The sequence below is a fragment of the Colias eurytheme genome, chromosome 5, assembly GCF_061535395.1.
Source record: "Colias eurytheme isolate Ceu_HAF_F1 chromosome 5, ilColEury1 Martin Lab GWU primary, whole genome shotgun sequence".
In the NCBI taxonomy this organism is placed as follows: domain Eukaryota; kingdom Metazoa; phylum Arthropoda; class Insecta; order Lepidoptera; family Pieridae; genus Colias; species Colias eurytheme.
In genome coordinates this window covers 6127537-6147768 of record NC_142984.1, presented here as the reverse complement: position 1 = coordinate 6147768, position 20232 = coordinate 6127537, and the positions used below count along the sequence as shown (strand labels likewise).

General features: G+C 35.4%; 1 protein-coding gene across 3 annotated transcripts in view; it reads right to left on the bottom strand.

Annotated features, from left to right (window-relative positions):
• The window catches only part of scrib (scribble planar cell polarity protein), an 81202-nt gene that overhangs the window by 4892 nt on the left and 56078 nt on the right, over positions 1-20232 (bottom strand). For all 3 annotated transcript variants that reach the window (XM_090101968.1, XM_090101969.1, XM_090101970.1), the window contains 15 exons: positions 19797-19878; positions 19101-19296; positions 17901-18091; positions 17481-17592; positions 17038-17366; positions 16643-16738; positions 15245-15499; positions 9493-9603; positions 8867-9046; positions 7182-7340; positions 6103-6246; positions 5374-5466; positions 5062-5145; positions 4647-4763; positions 120-1451 (listed from right to left, as the gene is read on the bottom strand). In XM_090101968.1, the coding sequence (XP_089958094.1) occupies positions 120-1451; positions 4647-4763; positions 5062-5145; positions 5374-5466; positions 6103-6246; positions 7182-7340; positions 8867-9046; positions 9493-9603; positions 15245-15499; positions 16643-16738; positions 17038-17366; positions 17481-17592; positions 17901-18091; positions 19101-19296; positions 19797-19878 (3481 nt within the window). The remainder of the gene's footprint in view (positions 1-119; positions 1452-4646; positions 4764-5061; positions 5146-5373; positions 5467-6102; positions 6247-7181; positions 7341-8866; positions 9047-9492; positions 9604-15244; positions 15500-16642; positions 16739-17037; positions 17367-17480; positions 17593-17900; positions 18092-19100; positions 19297-19796; positions 19879-20232) is intronic.

Below are 20232 nucleotides of genomic sequence, written 5' to 3'. Positions count from 1 at the left end.
GGAGTGGGAACACTGATTCATGTGTTTTAGTCAATACTCGAACTGGGTTGTCGACGAACACAATCATAAGAAGCTGAGTGTTGGTGTGTGTGGATAAATTGCCGAACATCAATTATTACCTCGCCGGTGGCGAAGGATTTGATTTTGCTGCTCCATGCGGGTTTGAGGGTTGGTGCAGGCGAGGAGCTCCCCTCTCTCATAGTTTCCAAACTTTTCGGCAAAATATCGTACTCAAAAGCACTCGTCACTTCGCCAAAACGTACTCTTCTCTCAGACTGCGCACTCTTAGGTCGATTACCCACAAGCGGACCAGGTTGTGTAAGATTAGCGTTTATGTCCTTGCTTACTGAAGTTACTAATGATGGTGATAAAGATTTTTGGGTTGAATATGTAGGTTTATGAGTGTTTTCAGGAACTACACACGTATAAGGATTGTATGTTCCCGCTACAGTAGTTAATGAAGGAAACGGATTATAGGGCGGATACGTCGTCGAATGTACCATAGTAGGTGATAAATTTTTAACTCTTAAATCTTTCAATGATTGACTCTCATTTGACTTCGACATATCATCGAAATAATTTCTGTCTGGATGTAAATAGCAGGGAGAATTAGGCACGTGTGAGACTGTAGGAAGCGTTTTATATTGAGCATGAAGTAACGCAGGCGGTTCCGGTGCCGTACCTGGACTGACTGATAGCTCATTATAATATATTTCATCACTTTCTAATGAAGGAGGTTCGCTACGGAAGACTTGTGGTGAAGGCACATCAGAATATATAATAGACCGTGATGATTCATCACTACGTTTATTTGTAGGTTCAAAAGCCGGGAAAGCTTCATAATTTATGGGGGGTGGAAATTCAGTTTCTGGGGAATTCGTGGAGTTAGAAGACTGCACGGTCGTCTCTGCCACGGTCGGCTCGGGAAGAACGATACGTTCAGGGACAACAGCGATTAGCGGAACGTCTACGCCTTTTACCATGTCGTGAACTAACTGACTTTCACTTACTTTAGTGGCGAATAATGGCGGAGGAGGAATAATAAAATCTTCCGGCCGAACGACGGGCGTTAACTTTTTCGGTTCATGTGTCTCGACTGTAGTTTGGTGGCGGATTAGTAATGGCCTACTGTCGGAGCATGCATCGTTAGTATTCGAGCGGTCACTCGGGTCGCGGTCATGCAACTCATGCGATTCGGATAGCGAGGTCGGTCGTTCTTTCGTGGGCGATATTATTTCATGTACGTCGTCGGAATCCGGGGTGAAACTAACTCGCTTGATTTGCGGTTTGCGGGGAACTTGAGGTTTCTGTTTGGCGGGTGGGTTGGGCGGGTGGTGCGTGTGCGGGGCCGGGGCCGGGCTCGCGTCGCCGGGCGCGGGGGACGGCGTCTTCACTTTCTGTTCCGTGAACACCGCCAGCGGCGATAGCGGCGCCGCTTGACAACTAGACGACTAACCGGAACCAACACAATATACACTTTACTCAAATTGTTACTTAGCAATTGTAGACCGAAAGCTGAGAGTGCGAGAACTGAATAGATAATAGATATAAGTATTCCATAGGTTGTTGGCTGTTGCGAAGCGACTTGCACGAAAACGCGTAATGTAAATAATTCGAAGAAAATAAACAGAATTTAGCGAATAACAAAAAATCTTCCAAAATAAATGATTTAAAGGCGCTAACTTAAATTAACAATTGTAAAGAGAGTAAGAGAAAAACACTATTTTCTGAAACATTATGTATTTAAGATCAACACTAAAATATAATTCCCATTTTCAATAATTTTGTATACAAATTGAAACATAAATTTTTAGTCTAATAATAAAGTCACTTCAATCAACACAATTGAAATAATTGGCAGTCAATATTTTGGCAATATAATTTATGGAATTTTAACAAATAACATCAACAATTTTCTGAAGGCCAAAATTTAAGCTTGATATGTTAAACTTTTATTCGTGTTCAATATCCATATGGGAGCACACACTTTATCGAAACAACATAATACACTATAAACGACTGCAAATAACATGAAATATACTATTACTGAATAATTCAACAACTACGCTTATATAAAATTTAATTTTGGGAACACGTCATAAATCTAAAAAGAACAAATATAGGTTGCTATGTGTTTTAATAAGATATAAAAGCTATTGTAAAACCATGGAACTGTTTATACTAGTATAATATGGATAAGGCTGCAAGTGATCGAGACGATCAGCTAATATATTTGTCAATAGTGTTGGAGAATATTGGAAATTTTATTTACGTTTTTCTTGCTAGTTATGGACATTAAACGATTTTATAACACGTCTTTCCCTTTTATTTTACTTTATTTTCTTGTAGATTTTACTCGTCCAACACAAAATTTATACTGCATAACATCCAAGATCCTCAAACACTACTTTTTTTAAACATTTTTTTGGAACATTATCGAGAGTATTATCATGTTAATTACAAAATCGTATCCAAAATCGCTGCAGAGAAACTACACCAAGCTACCGAGAATATTGAGGTATATTTAAACTACTTTATTGGTCTTTTGGTTATTGTTCAATACCGTATATTTTGTTTTAAAATGCAGTCACGCCCATCACTATTGGTGTTATACAGTAAAAGCTAACAATACATGTAAAAATATATGGTATTAATCGAATACGGTATAAATGTTCACAAAAAGCGGTTACACTTCAGAAAATTTGAATACATCACCAAAATATATGTTATAGAAAGTATATTTGGAAGAATGTTTATTGTAAATTCCTCAAAGACGCTCTTATCAAATACATTAACACTGAAACATCATATCCACCACATTAACCGTTCAATATTTGTACGGAATATTGAAAACACATACACACTTTTTCACCACAGTATACAATAAGTATTACAATATGTAAACAATATTCGAGAGACAAATGCATTTATAGCAAACATTAAAAATATTCTCACAAAAATATTATCTATTTTATCATGAGACACAATTGCGAATAACAATACTTTTTCAAGACAATTTATAAGGAAGCAATACGAACAGACGAAATATAAATAAATATTAATTCACAGTTACATTTTGTAAGCAGGCCTTTTCAGCTGAATGAACGAACCATATTGTATAAATTTGATTTAAATACACAGCCGCATCCGTTCATAATAACCTTAACAAGACAAGACGGTCTGACTACTTAAGTTACTTAAAACACTATCAAGTTGGAACTATTGCGAGCGCAAAATAAATAACACACATTGACAATGTTTGCTATTTAATATGAAATCGGAATATAGTTACATACGGGTCAGTGCGCGAATAAGATTATAGTGTACAATAATGATGCCTAACCTACAAGTACAAAACTCGCAATTCGACGGACTATCTATATTTACATCGTGTTGGACTGCACATATTATAGATATTATTGCTTACTAATTGTCTCTCTCCTGTCCTTGAGGGTATGCATTCTGCAACGGACGTAAGTAATCGTCAGTAAGCTGAACATCAATGATTCTAACACGATACAACATCTATAGAGTCGGGTACAAGACATTGATAAGTGTTTTCTTTGAATTACATCCTTTCCCGGAAATTTTATACACATGCAATAACACATATCAACCAATTCCAACTAAATTACAAAAACTATAAAAGAGAACAAACGGACAGTGATACTATAAAAGAATATAACCGATTCCCTCCTCACATTAATAGCTACGGATTAACATAGACTGTAACATTTATTTTGGAAGATAAATAATTGAAAGAGCACGTAATACAAGGATATTATTTTCATGCAAGCCATAAACTACAAGGTGCATGCCATCTTTTGGAAATCCACCGTGCAAATATTATACGGGATATTTTAATTGAAGATATTTATATAAAATATAATACAAAACTACATAAATCAACTCCATGCTATACATAATATTAGGAACATAATAATCATATAAAGGAGAATTTTCATAATAGCTTCTCTAGTATATTTATCAGTATAATAATAAATAAGTAGAGCGATTATAATATTATTTGACTACATTGAATTTAAATTACATAAATTTCAATTAGTAAATAATTATATTCATGTGTATAAATACTTTTGTAATTACAGATTTATTGGATACTACATTTATTATATTTTATTACTAACTAAATATGTACTATGATTTAATTAACTACTTAAATAAGCTTCTAATTTTTTATAACAATTGTCTATTTTAAATATAAAACGTCCATTCAAAGTATGGTAAGAATCGGTTTCAAAATTAATGCTATATTGAATATTTATTACAAGAAGAAGGTTCCTATTTGAAACCATTCTTTTATTATCAACTATAGATTATATTTTTTATCATTTATAGTTGTAGTACAATATTTTATATCTGCCATATTTGTATGGCAAATCCAAATCATGTAAGTCTAATAAAACACATTTATAAAATTTTAAAACATGTTCACATTAAATATCTAATCTTCAAAACCAAAATCAAATTCTTAAAACTTTTAAATAAAATCCACTTTTTTTTTCTTAAAGATTTTCACGCATACTTCGAACGTCCTCCTACCCCTACCCCTACCACTAGCAGTAGTACGTACAGCTACGTCACACTACGTGGTAGCGTCGCGCGTGTGTGCGCGTGTCACTGACCTGAGGCTGTAGTGTGTGTTTGGACATCACCACTGTGGTCGTCTTGTGTTGCGGCTCTGGGGACGGTGGACCCGGCTCTAGGGCGATACTTTCCACTGCATGCACTATGTCCATCACCTAGAATTTAGTGGGGTTGGGTTAGGATTTGTATGGGGAAGGACTATTTCTTTTCGATATCTCTTTCTGTATTACGACTTTTAGAAATACTATGAATGATATGAATGGTATCTTGACTATTTCAAATGAAAATATTCAAGATCAAAACAACTACAACCGTACCGTAACGCAATACGTGGAAATATACTAAAATTAATACGATGAAATATAAAGAGAAAATCTATCTTTTGATTATGTTACAAATCGTTAGTGTAGTACAAATCGTTATGATGATTAAAAAATACAATATTTTAAGTACCTTTTCGGGTGTCGATTTTTCCCTCATTTCAGCAACTTGCCTATCGTGTTCGAATTCAACTATATCTTGCTGCGGGCTGTGATCCTAAAAGGAAAAAGAATAATATTGATTATAAATTCAATAGTATGATAAATAATTAAATAGTCAAACTTCCTTAAAGTTTTAACACTATTATAATTGTTAGAAATATATCACTATTACAAAACGTGTGTGCTTTATAATATAGCAAAACAACAAAGTCGTGAAAATAATTGTGTAACAAAAACACTAAATTTAGCATAAACTTTTTATTAGCAATAAAAGAAAACAAACCTGTTGTTGATGCAACGTTTCGTCTCTATCGAGACTGGAGGTGGAGTGAGACAGCGAACCTCCCGTCTCAGCCGTCCCGCTCTCGCTACCCGTCTGTGGCAACATGCACTAATGTCACACACTACATACTACCTTTATATATCTATTTATTACTACCATTTATGAAGAATATTTTTCCTTATTAAATACAAATTGATTTGACAAAAAATTTAATTCTGTTAGGAAGTAACGCGAAAAAGTAACTTAATAGTGTTTTGATATGGAATAGGTCTCATTTTGATATATATAAAGGTACTGAATGTATTCTAAAAAATTAAATTAAATTACGGCTTAAAATAATTATTTTGTTAATTACTGTGCAGAATAGCCAAGTGAATTCAATTATCAATTTTATTTCTAATTACTAGCTTTGTTGTACTGTATATAAAGTCTAGATCTCTAGAACGTGTCGTGTATGAAAATTAAAAATTTGTGTGAAATTTATGTGATAATATAGCGCACACAAGCATCTATTTTAATAATGCATCTAGGATTCTTTAATTTACAACTAGCAACAATCTGTGCAGATCTCGTAATGTTAATTCGCTGAAATAAAAGTTTACAACTATCTTTTGAAACTTTATTAAAATCGGTGCACTAGTTAATTAAGTATAAACTTTTTAGCTTTACAATGGATACATATTCCTTATGACTTATACTAATTGTAGTGATACACAATTATTAACTAACCGTGTACTTCTCGGGTCGCGAGTACCCGTGGCACACGACGAGGTGCAGCGGCGCGTTGGTGGCCGAGCGCAGCGCGTTCACCGCCTCGGTGTGCGTCGCGCCCAGCAGCGACACGCCGTTCACTTCCAGTAGACGCATGCCCACCTGTAACGTACACATTATATTAGTCTAAAACCTAATAAACTATATACTAAAACCACAGATCACAGAAACTAAAGGGAAATATGGTTAGGGGGCGGGGCCGGTATCGCAGCAATATGCCCAAAAAAAGAACAAGCTGTAGTGGTGCTGTATACGTACGTCACTTACAATCTAGTGTGCGAACGAATAGTCGCTCTCATATTTTTGTGTGATGACACGCACACAACGCGAAGTATTGTTTTGATTTTGTTTACTGCAGTTGTGTGCGTAAATTTTTTATGAGACACGGTTTGTAACTATGACTAAAACCTTCCTCTTGAATCACTCTATCTATTAAAAAAAAACCGCATCAAAATTCGTTGCGTAGTTTTAAAGATTTAAGCATACAAAGGGACATAGGGACAGAGAAAGCGAGTTTGTTTTATACTATGTAGTGATTATTGAAGTGAAACTTCTTATCGGGGTTGGAAAAAAATTAAGTGTAACATTTTTTCGTTACGCATGACATTTTTCCGGTGCCATTTTTTTTTATCCCTACCACGCGTGATTCGACGTATTTCTGTAAAGTTGCATATAGTAGGTACCATTTTTTTAATAAGGTCATAAAGAAGTTCACTTCTTACGCTACGCTTACACTAGTACACGCACACATTTTTTATCTATTTGTTTGTATATACGCCTGTACATGGTTATTGTACAATAGGTTTTGCTGGCAAATATACACAAACAAGTCTTGTATCAAAAATGAATGGTCACAGATAATTCAAATAACGAACGAGATAATACAATTTCAGTAGTAAATTTATTACACATGACTACTTTTTTACACAAACGTATAACCTTTAAGACATAAATTGACTAAATTCACATTATTTAAATTTAGATTTTAAAATTAGAGACAGACAAAAATAATAGTGAGTAATCGATTAAATACGTACTTTAAGTCTCCCATCTCTTCTAGCCGCTCCGCCGCTGTTTATTTTCGATATAAACACTCCTTCGTCGTTTGGATCATTCGGATTGCCGCGTTGACCGTTAAGTCCACCCTTAATATGCATACCGAGCTTCTCGCCCTCTTGCTTTATTATCGTTAACTCCTGCCAAACAAACCACTTTGTAAATATTTATTTTCCTAGAGAATAACAATAATAGCTAGATCAAAATATATATCAATGCAATAAATATCAACTGACAAGCAACGAATTCTTAATTTACGCAATTTCAACTACACAAGCAGCCACAATTTACATGCAAAGACGTTGCCATGCATTTAACATCGAGTATTGTAATAATTTATGGAACATATTGTCTTAATGCACTCACAACGACTTTCTAAACATCTATTTAACTACGACAACATATAAGGACTTGATATTTGCTTAAAACTTTTAATTTATGGAATTGTGAATTTAAAATGTGAAAAAAGCGAGGTCACATAGAACCATTTAAATCGTGATAGCTGAGCACACCAATTTCATTTGGGAAAGGGGACATTTATCTGACATATCGGTAAAAAACACACAGATGTCTTTTCGGGTGAATAGTCACTTACAGTTACGTCAACAATCTCAACTTGAATGCGACCCTGAATTTGTGTCGCAACAGCCGTCGTACGCACGTGTGAAACAAAATGTTTTGCTTTTTATATATACTTATCATTCTAAAGGCTTTCATATATTTTTACATTCACTGCAAGTACGTAGAGTTCAGCACAGTCATAGCTTCAATCTATATACGGTTTATAAGCGTAATACATATTTGTCGTAACCGCCAATACTACGAAGCGTCAAATTCCTCTACTCAATTTCGTGTAGCATATTCGTTCATATAAATATTATATACTTGCAGTCATGCAGACATGGACCATTTTGCATATGTGTGGGTGTATCGATGTTATCAACATATTCACTTCTCATGTCATGTAAATTATACAGTGAAATGCATGTGTTAATCGACATAATTATTTCAAACAACATAAAGCTTATTATCACTCAATTTAAAATCTCAAACATACATAAACTTACTGCCATGACACAGGATCGCCAAGTCGAAAAATAAATACGTTATTAGCTACTATTCAATATTAATATAATGTTGTAAGTTTTTCTGGGATTATTAATATCATACGTCATGCTTGGTTTCGCTAGACTTAATATTTTGTTTACAAACCGTTATATATGCAATTATATCAGCATATTACAAACAAAGTATCTATGATATAGAATATGCATAAAAAATCTTACTAGAATTTAATCATTACCTAATTTAATATAACTTATCCGTCTTACTCGTATAATAATAATTACACGTGCAATATAAATACTATTATTTCATTATCCATATAAGAAAGAACTGCGCAATTTCATACAAAACTTCCAAACATATATACTAATACATATTATAAATGCGAAAGTAACCTCTGTCTGTCTGTTACTCAATCACGCCTAAACTACTGAACCAATTTGCATGAAATTTGGTATGGAGATATTTTGATACCCGAGAACGGACATAGGCTACCTTTTATTGCGAAATATGTACCACGGGCGGACCACTAGTTTTATATAAAAGTGCGCAATCCACATTGGCGCATCCTGTGTCACACGGGGGGCGTGTCCACACTGACCTGGAAGCCGAGCGGCAGCGGGTCGTGCCGCACGGTGAGTGTGAGCGTGGCGCCGGGCTGCAGCAGCAGCTGCACCGCGTCGCGGTGGCACGCGCCCGTCAGTTCCGTGCCGTTCACTCTGACGAGGCGGTCGCCCATGCGCAGCTTGCCGGACCGGGCCGCCACGCCGCCGGGCACGATCTGGGGAAATTACATTATCCTTACTAATGAATGAATGAATGAATGAAAGCCTTTATTGCAAGTAACAATAATTTATAGCTTAACTAGGTTTCTTCTGGGTATCTTGCTTGCCTTTCGACAAAAACCTCCTCCAAACTCTTCCATGATTGCCTTTGAAGTGCTATTCTTCTCCAGGTCACACTTAGGTCATCCTTACTAATACAATATTATAAATGCAAGATTACAAAGAAAGTGAATTATGTCTGGTAACTAGGAGGCGATAGAGGCTTCTTATTACCGAAGTGAAAGATTTTGTTCCCATGACGAGAGCTTTTTAAGTATAGTTGAATTTCATACATTTATTTGATGATTTTGGAATAGTACGTATTCACCTACTATTTAACTAATTAAATTAATTTTACTAAGTAATTAATACAATAGTTACCAGTTATTATTATGTAACTTACGTGAGATATAAATATTCCAGGTTCCTTGGCTCCAAATGGCACACACGAATGATCCGTTCCACCGATTATACTGAATCCAAGAGAGCCACCTTCTTTTACTAATGTGACATCCTAGAACAATCGACAAAGCTGTGTTTAACTTCCATAAAAGCGTTTTACCTGCACTTAAGTCTACTCTTGTTTGCATTTGTGTATGAAATGTATGTAATACCTATGATTACGTTATTAATATATGTTACGTTATTACAAAAATAATGTTTCATCGAAATTTCGCGGAAAGAAGCTCAATTTCCACGAAGTTACGATTAGCATTTTATTTCTTTAGTATCTATTAATGAAAAGCTTATTTCTTAATGCAATATTATTGTACAATTGATGAAATTTTGATTATAATATCTTCAGATGTAATAATTTACTTTTTCAGGGTTCGGAACCTCAAAAGGAAAAAAACGTAACCCTTATCGGATCTCTTTGTTGTCCGTCTGTCAGTCTGTATCGCGAGACCGACTAGCGCTTGGCCAGTTTTTTTTTATCTGTCGTTTCTCTGTCAGAAGTCGTTCATTTTATAATTTTTATTACGTTAAGATCCGTCCATATACCCATGATATGGGATACTTCTTATGTGGGATATAATATGGACCCTATTCAAATTCATTTACTTACTTTTTTATTTCAATATTTAATATACATTACAATTTTCAGAATACATAATGTATTTTAAATTAAAAAATACAGGATTTGGGGCATCTCAATCATTTATAGAACTACATCTTGCTTGTAAGTTTTCATGATACCATTTTCTATCGCAATACATACTAATCTTCTATTTTATTTATATACTCCAGTAACTTAAAGTTTTTATGAATGAGTCTAAAATCTAGACCTTTTTCAATAATGAAAGAAAAAACGATTACTATCTCAAAAATACTATTCTGGTGTCAATAATTAAAACATTTTATTTATAAAAGTTGTGTTACGCTAAGTACTAGCATACATAAAATCTTTAATATGATGTTAGCACTTAGCAGTTGTCACGAACACTTAATTTTTTTTTTCAGAATTATCTGCACACAAAATGTCTGTCGTCTTATAACTCGGTGACGAGGTTCATCTTTAATATTCGATGTAGGACTATAGAGTCACTTAGCTGAGACAAATGTAGTTTAGGTTTATTTATTTAAGGTTAGGGGGCGTCCATAAATTACGTGAGTTGTTTTAGGGGTGAGGGGGTCGAATAAAATCTCATCTAACCTTACGTTGGGGAGAGGGGGGGTGTCGGCAAATATCACGCAATTTTTTTTTAATTGAAACAAAACAAATTATACTCTTTTGGTCGATTTTAATGTTACGGTTAAGATTTAAATATTCTATTGTTACCTTGTTATATAGGTATATTAAGAAGAGCTGGAACGTCAACACATTTACACATTGCACATGTTAGGCCGGGAGATACTGACACAAAATTTCGGGTCATTTGTAACAGGATGGCGGTCTAGAGGGGTCTTAGTACGCAATGACAAAAAGAAAAATGATGGTCAGAACGCTGGTACCGGCGGACTAGTCGCGTGGGCGTTAGTCACACTCGTCGGATAAATAGCGAAAGTCCAACGATTTGTAACACAAAAATTTTAGAATTTACCGATAGCCCTTAAAAAAGATGTAGGTGGTAGTGTCATGCCATACAGTTACGATGTGACTTACAGTCCGCCATACCGACGTGAATGCGTTGATTTAAAAAAAACAATTCAACCATGACGACGCGGTTGGCGCAGTGGTAAAGTAACTACCTACTGAGCCGACGGTCCCGGGTTCGATCCCCGGTCAGGGCAAATATTTGTGTGATGAACTCAATTATTTGTTCTTGGGTCTGGGTGTTATTATCTATATATGTATTTATTAAATATTATATTTATCGTCGCCTAGTACCCACAACACAAGCCTTAATTGAGCTTACTGTGGGACTAGGTCGATTTGTGTAATAATGTCCTATAATATTTATTATTATTATTATTTATTTATTTGTACCGGGCTCACTTTTGCACAGGTAACCATCGTCGTGCAGCCATTTACTAAAATCGCCACGCCATACTTTTCGGACGATTCCAAATGGTCGACATACCGCGGAAAATCTGCAAATTTTTGAATTTTTTTTCTCGCCAAACGATTTGTACCACCCTACATTTTTTTTCAACAACTCCTGAATGATTATAAATAGAAGTGTGATAATGCCATACCTGTGGGAGGTGGCGAATGTGTATAAGATTTTTTTCTTATTGTAAGATTTTATTCGTAGTTTGAACGATTTGTAGCAGTATGGCACTAATTTTTCCCTCTATTAAAAGTATGGCAAATATAATAATAGTCACGTTGCATCATATACTTTCCAAAAATGCCGTACTGGTACAAATCGCCAATTCTTTTCATTTTTTTTTACGTCTTGGCTTAAGTCTTACAATCATCCGCCCCATGTTTGCAATCTGCGATATTTTTTTCTAGGTAGAATTGTATACAAACAAACAGAATATAATGATCCCATACTGTAAAAAATTATTTTACGTATTGTACAGTCGTATTTTTGAAACGTGACGAATAAATTAATTTTCAAGTATGGCAGCACTTTTTCCCCCTACTAGAAGTATGGCAAATATAATAATGGTCACATTTTATCAAATACTCTCCAAAAATCCAAATGCAATACTGGTACAAATTGTTTGGCGAAAAAAAAATTTTATTGCAGATTTTCGGCGGTATGGTGGCCATTTGGAATCGTCCGAAAAGTATGGCATGGTGATTTTCGTAAATGTCTGCACGATGATGATTACCTGTGCAAAAGTTAGCCCGGTACAAATGTTTGAATTGTTTTTTTTTTAATCAACGCATCGCGTCGGTATGGGGGGCTGTAAGTTACACCGGAAAAGTATGGCATGACACTACCGCCTACATCTTTTTTATGGGCTATCGGTGAATTCTAAAATTTTTGTGTTACAAATTGTTTGACTTTCGCTATTTATCTGACGAGTTCGACTAACGCCCACGTGACTAGTCCGCCGGTACCAGCGTTCTGAGTTCTGACCATCATTTTTCTTTTAGTCATTGCGTAATAAGACCTCTGTAGAACCGCCATTCTGTTACAAATGACCCGAAATTTTGTGTCAGTATCTCCCGGCCTATGTATGTGTCATATTTTGCAATTGTTTATAAATACAGGGTGATGTAATTGGTGTAGTACGAATATCTAAAAATCTATGAAGAATTTTGTGATACAGTAAATGGAAGAATTATAGACTATTTTACAGTATTTAATAAAATCATTTAATTTTTTGTTCATTTTCATTAGAAATGTCAATTTTTCTCACCAAGGTGGAAATTTGGATGATAAGGATCTTGTTAGAAAAATATAAATTTTGACTAAAATCGGCATTTTTTTTTTCAAAAATCAAATTACTAATTAATAATCAGAGTTATCACATTATTAAAAAAAATAAGCCAAACTATACACAATTTTTACCTACTTGATGCGATCCTCAAAGATCATGGACATAGTGTATTGCGCCTTCCCCCATACCATCCAGAACTCAACCCAATAGAGTTACTACGGGGCATAATTAAAGGGAAAGTAGCATCACAAAATGTGAACTTTAACTTGAAAACTGTGGAAGAATTATTTAGAAAGGAAGCAAATGCTATTAGTCTGGATATGTTTAGTGACGTTTGGAGAAAGACGCGAGAACATGAGGAAAAATATATTCAATTAGAACCAAAAGTAGATAATAATTACACTGACTCATTTATAATAACATTAAGAAATTCCGACAACGAAACATCGAGTTCTTCGAGCGATGAAAGTTACAGTGAAGTAGAAGATTACGATTATGATTAAATAGATTCTTCTTCTTCTCTATAGATACTGCTTTCTGAATTGGTGGTAATTGTTAAAACTGTTAAACTGTTATGACGATTCAAAAGTGCTTCTAGAAGAAGTCTAATTGTATAAATGTTTGAGTTTGAGTTTAAAACCAATAGTGTGAAAATTATACAATAAACATGTAACACATATTTGTTAGCGCGTATTGGTAGGTATTACGTACTTACTACAAATATAATATTTCTTAGATATCTTTACTCGACCAAAGTCAGGAATTTAATTATTATTTGATAATTGAATGATTATTAATACTTTTATCCAATTGATTATTATTAGAATAAATAATTAACTTCAACAATTGATTTACTTTTAAATTATAATTTTACAGGTAAATTATGAGAGCTTTCATAAGTAATTATATTTGCATATACATATCTACAACGCACCCATTTTACAATTCAAGTCTAAAATGAAACTAGAGTCGCATTTATTTTTGAACATACTGTAAGTGAAATTGCATAAGTGTGAGTACTGTGAACATGCCAGCTTTCCCTAATTTACCTATAACACTAAGGGCCGATTTTTCAATGCTTGGATAAAACTTATTCGTCGAATAATGTATAAAACTACCATTTTAAAAATGTATTCTAATTGCCCGTAATTAATAATAATAATTAATATTAATTAATAATTCTACAGTTTACGTGAGATTTTAATATTATCGTGCAATACTTTATTTGACGGATAAGTTTTATCCAAGCATTGAAAAATCGGCCCTTATTATAACTTTCAGCAATATTAATTACTATTTTTATCTAGTCGTAAACAAAAGCACGAAGCAATTTTTTTTTCTATTTACAATGACAAATAAACATAAGAAACCCACATTTTGAAAAATCTCACGTGAGATGGGGGTATGGGGGAGGGGGTTCAATAAAATCTCATGATATCTCACCAGAGAGGGAGGGAGGGTCAAAAAATGGACAAAAACACCTCACGTAATTTATGGACGCTCCCTTACTGGGAGAAACTATACAAAAATATCGAAGTAAAATGCGTCAAAAACTTATACCCCTCTCCCCTCAATATCTTGTTGATTTTTACATAATATACCTGTAGGTAACATTGCTTAGTCCGTTTTTTTTAATGATTTGTCTAGTCTAGACCGATTTAATATCCTTTATACTTTACTTTTTTTTGTGATTTTAATCCCTTAATTACCCACGATGATTGATTGTCCTGAAAACAAACAATTCTTTGGGGCAGTTAGTGAAATTACCATTGCCAAATGCCAATCATTAATGAACAGACTTTATATTAACATTACATGATTACAGGGTTAAAGCATATTTATGTACCAAAATATAAAAAAGTAAAGCTCCTTTGTTTAATTTCTAAGGCAAAGTTTTTCCTTTTCTATAAATAAGGGTATCTAGACTGGGGACTTTTTAATATGGACCGATGGACCATTTGACATGTTTGGGAAATTTATAACGATATTAAAATAATATGTAATAAATCAAAATGGTTAAAGTGACTAGTTCATATTATGTGAATCAGTACCGTGAACGGCCTGGATTCACATATTTAATACCATGTAATGGGTTTCCGTAAAAAAGCAATGTTGAGTTACATCTAAAACATTTTTTTTTTTGATGTTGTAATTATTAAAAGCAGTGTAATTATTTTATTTTTGGGTAGCACTGACAAAAGCATATAAATATTCTGAGATTGACATGTGAGCTATTGTATTTTAATTGCTATTATTTCGGTTTTCAGGGTACATATACAGCATAAACATAATAAATAAAACACCTCGTTCTTTACATAACAACGCATATGACGCCATAGGGCACAGTAAGCCGTGAGGCGAGGCAAACATCTTACTTCAATAATGAGCGGCGCGACGAGGTGGTTATCGGTGACCCTGGTGACCGTGGTCTCGGTGAAGGTCGACTTGGTGATGGTCTCGGTGACGCGGCCGAGGGTCGGGGGCCCCGGCGGGGGCAGCGCGGGGCCCGCGGGCCTCTGCACGGTGACGCGCACGCCGCGCTCCGGGGGCTCCGGCGCGGCGCGCGGGGCCCCCAGGAAGTGCGCCGGGATCATCGCTTGGAACTCCTCGCTCGTGATTGGCCGAGACGGCTGCGCGTACACGTTCACATCGCATCAGTGATCGCGTTTTGTGAAAGAAGTCCCGGCTTATGAGTGTTGTGAATTGACTACTGATGGCTTAACTATCTTAATTATCGCTCATGATGAATTTATTTTTGCCAATATCTAGAAAAAAATTCTGATACGTACTAAAAATATCAAAATTATGGTATCACAAAATTTATTTTATATTTTTGATGCGTTTTTTACACGTCAATATCTACAATTACCAAGGTACACTTACTCATATATTTAATTTGTTTTTTTTTTACATTTAAATAAAACAATACATAGGTAACAAATCAGTAATTAGTAACATTTTTTCTACGTTGCATACCTACTGGTAAGAAATTTTAGGGACTGCGAGACTTCTTTCGTAAAACGCCTACATGATTTGAATATTGGTAATTTTTCACATTTAATTTTCTGTGATTTAAATGTAAAAACTTTCCAATGGCTTTCTGATTTTAATGTAAATACGATGATTAAATTATGAACTACCAACGAAACTACCACTAACACTCTTACTCACAAATCTTGTATATAAAAATAAACAAGTCATTTTATCACTTGAATTTCGAACGTATAATGCCTAAAGATCGTAACTTAACACGATTTTTTTTACTAGACTACAAAATATTTAATCCTAAATTTACATATATGACGACGAAGTTTTCCATACTCACACGTATCTGTAATTTATCAAATCCAGATATTAGATATATGCGTTTTTTTAAATACATAATAGATATGTTAAAACACAATGATTATAATGAGGCATAACATGATGGTCATTAATATAATATTTGGATTTGAAACACTTACATAGTTTCGTAATATGCTGCATGATATTCAAGCGTAAGATCTACATCTACACAAAATGCAATGAAGAATCGTGGCAGAACCAAACGGTCCCGAATGATATCGCACCTTATCATCATGAAATATGAGCTCTTTATTTCAAGACGAAACGGATGTGACATCTTCGAAAACCGTCGGTCTGAACGAATCATAGATACATATAATATGGTGTGCTATTGCCGCGTATACAGTGTAAGCTAGAACATTGTAAGCATGGATGTGAACGTGTTAAACCGTAACCTTCACCGAGTGTGGGGGGAAATGCGTTCTCACCTGAATGTCGTCGAATACGTCGTCGTTAGAGCCGTGCAATTTATTGGCGCCAGGAGTTAAAGGCGTGCTCGCACTGTTAGTTGATTTCCTTTCCGCCTGCGATCAACAATCAATTATTAAGACGCGAAGCAAGCCGGACTTCGCAAGCGGCTACAGTCAATTTGCTACAAATTTACACTATTCGACTACATTAAACTAATTTTTTAACCGACTGTAACATCTATTTCAAATTTACAATTTTCGTGTCGATGTTTCAGAATGAATTGATGGTTCTTTATGTTAGAATATAGTTACAAAAAAAGAACCATAAAATCACATAGTAGGTTTTTTTTTGTTATCTAATTACTGCAATAAACAAAGCTATTCACAGAATCGTGTCGTCTCCAAAACCTTACCGTTCCGTTAGTTTGACTCAGTTTTCTCGGTGCGGGTTGCGGCGGGGCGACATTCGGTGCGTACTTGGGTTGCGGTTGCGGTTGCGGTTGCGGTTGCGTTATCGGTTGCGTTTGCGGTTTCGGTAGCGTTTGTGTTTGTTGGTTCGGCGGTATCTGTGTAACCTGCGGTGCGATCTGAGTAGTTACACGCGGCATCGTGTGGTTGTGTGCGGGTGTGGGTGATACGTGATTCGAGATCGGTTTCGTGGTGTTAGTGACGTTCAAGTTTTGCTGGCTAGTTTTGTGCTCTCTCACTTCTTCCGATGTTGACTTTCTCGATAGGATCTCCGCTGAAATTTTTAAAATTAACTGATTAAAACTCTTGATAGTTTTTATAATAAAGGTAACACAGAAAATAATGCTGAATGAAAAAGTCTTAAATAGTCTTATCTTGAAATACAAACCTTGTTCTGGCGTGATGGTTCTTTGTAAGACGAGCCTCACAAATCTTTCGTGTCCCGTGAGCATGGCTACTGCTTGGTCGTGTGTTGCATTATCCATATCGACACCGTTTATCTGTAAGAAGAAGTAAAGTAGAGATGATTTATAATATTAAAAATAATTATTTCCAACATCAATTTTGTGTACACTTCATACCCTCGAAAAATAACCAATAAAATAAATAATAAAACATAAATTAGAATATAACGATTAATTTTTTATCTGTATTATAAAACACCTATTTGTGTCTACGCATATTGTGTAAGCGCACGCATGTGCGTGCGTGATCGTATACACATGCGTGTATGAAAGGCCATTATATGTTTCAGTTTATGTATGTGTGAGTTTGTTTGCGTATGTGTGCGTGTATACACAACACGCACCGAGACGAGGCGGTCGCCGACGAGCATCTTGCCGTCCTTGGCGGCGGCGCCGTGCGGCGAGACGCGCGACACGTAGAGCGCGTGGCTGTCGGCGCGGTACGGCGGCGAGCCGCGCCCGCCCGCCACGCTGAACCCCAGCCCCGCGCCGTCGCGGATCAGCGTCGTGTGCACTAGTACCTTTTGTTGATACGCTGTAGGACAAACGTTCGTAAGTGAACACGTATTACCGTAAAACAGGATAACAATAATAACGAGAGAAAAACGAACGCAATTGCATTGAAATAAATCAGAATTTCATATAGGTTTCTACCTTAGTAGCCATCACATGAAAATACAGGTTGTAATCGTTAAGTGTGCACAGGCGATTATTCCGTAACTATTATAGATATAAAAAAACTTTAAACTGATATCTAAAGTACTTAACCTAATGAGTAAAATGGCCATAATAATTTTTTTTAAATAAAACGAGAAATGTCCATTTGATATCTGCAATAGTTATGGAATAATCGCTTGAGCACACTTAACGATTACACCTTGTATACACTCTAAAATGCAAAATTGATCAAAATTTTTAAAAATCATTCTATCCAATTCTGTTAAGTCAAACTGTCTTCATGTTTTTGAAACCCAAATAAATTACACATTTAACAGTACCTTGCGACATAGCAAAAATATTGCCGGTTGCGAAAGTGAAATTAAAACTTTTGCATGCTTTCTTGTATCTGTTTTCTCTTGGTAAGGTATTTTTCCGTTATCTCTAAGCACATGTATCATTCCGTATCTTAAATAGTGTTGTTATACAATTTAATCTCCTACCACACCCCGGACACTCCATACAAAATTATCGTTTTGACAGTCACACTGTAGAGACTGCAAATGTGTGTGTTAACGCTTTATGGTTGGCACATTTTTGACTAGCGTAAAAAAAAATCACGTTTTTCTGATGAAATACATCCATAAATAGCACAATATCTAAACATTTTCTACGAAAAACGATAATCACAAATCCAAAATAATAAAATTACTTTAAGTCAATTTGATTAATGTTGTCAATCTTCGTTGCGTATCGTCCCTGTAGAAAAATGTGGACCATTTTTATACTGATCGTGCGGGGTGAGGTAATTGTTTACTTTTGGCGGGAGGCGGAGTGTCCGTTCTGTAGCGTTTAGCTACTATTATGTATTCTGTGCTCCTACTTACCGGGTGGCACATAAGGTTGCGTGGCTGGCGGCGGCGAAGCTTGCAGCCGCTGGTACTGCGCCGGCTGCGGCTCGGGCTCGGGCGACACGTCCGTCACTACCGTGTGTATCACGCGCTCCTTCTGCTCCGGCTCGAACTCTTGCGCGTACGGGTTGCTGATGATCAGCGCTTTGGGCACGCCTCGACCCGTTTGGATCTAAAGTATTTATGCACATTGTAAGTAAAAAAAACCAACATACTCGTATATTAATGTTTTTTTTTTTTTCATGAAAGATAAGTTACTTGATGCCAAATAAAGACTATTTCTATTTCAAAGTCATTAACGAAGGATATTTTTTGTGTGTTAAACGCTGAATTAAAATAACGTTTAAATTAGAATAGCGTTCAAAATTTATCAGCTAATTAATATACTTTATTTTTTCAATGGCCTGTATGCGCAAATGTTACAAAGAACCGATTGCCCATTTCTATAAAAAACATTTTAATTCATATGCAGAAGTCAGTATTCTAAATAACAAGTCAGGAAAGTCCATTATTTTGAATACAACATTCAATGCAACGATTCAATCTTCAACAAAAACTAGAAAGCCACACATTGATTAGATCTCGTCATTCCCGCGTTCTTGCATCACGATCCACGAGCACAGATAGCGTATAGCGGATAGCGGGCAGCAGATAGCGCTGGAATGTTATTACCTGTCCGTTCTCGAGCGTCGATACCGTATCAGCGGTCGATACTGAGTGATGGCTAGCGCCGCTCGCCGCGCGGCTGTGTGTTCTGCAAATTGATTTATTTTAATAGAAAAAAATAATAATAGTTTGTATCACAACTTCAATTAACAGTATTCATGAGTACATTTTATTTCAGTATTATTAATTAAGTGCCTAAACTAGGTCTCCGAATAATAATAAAAATGTATGATAAAGCGAAATAAGATTCAACACAGTCATTCTTTTATCTGGTAAAGGAATTCTTTATCTGCTTATAAACAACAATCTCCTATTATAAGGAAAATGTCTAGTGCTTCGCGGAATAGCATTTTATTATCGTATTCGACTTTTTCAACAAGAGTGACTATTCTTTAACCGACTTCAAAAAAAGGAGGAGGTTATCAATTCGGCCGGTATGTTT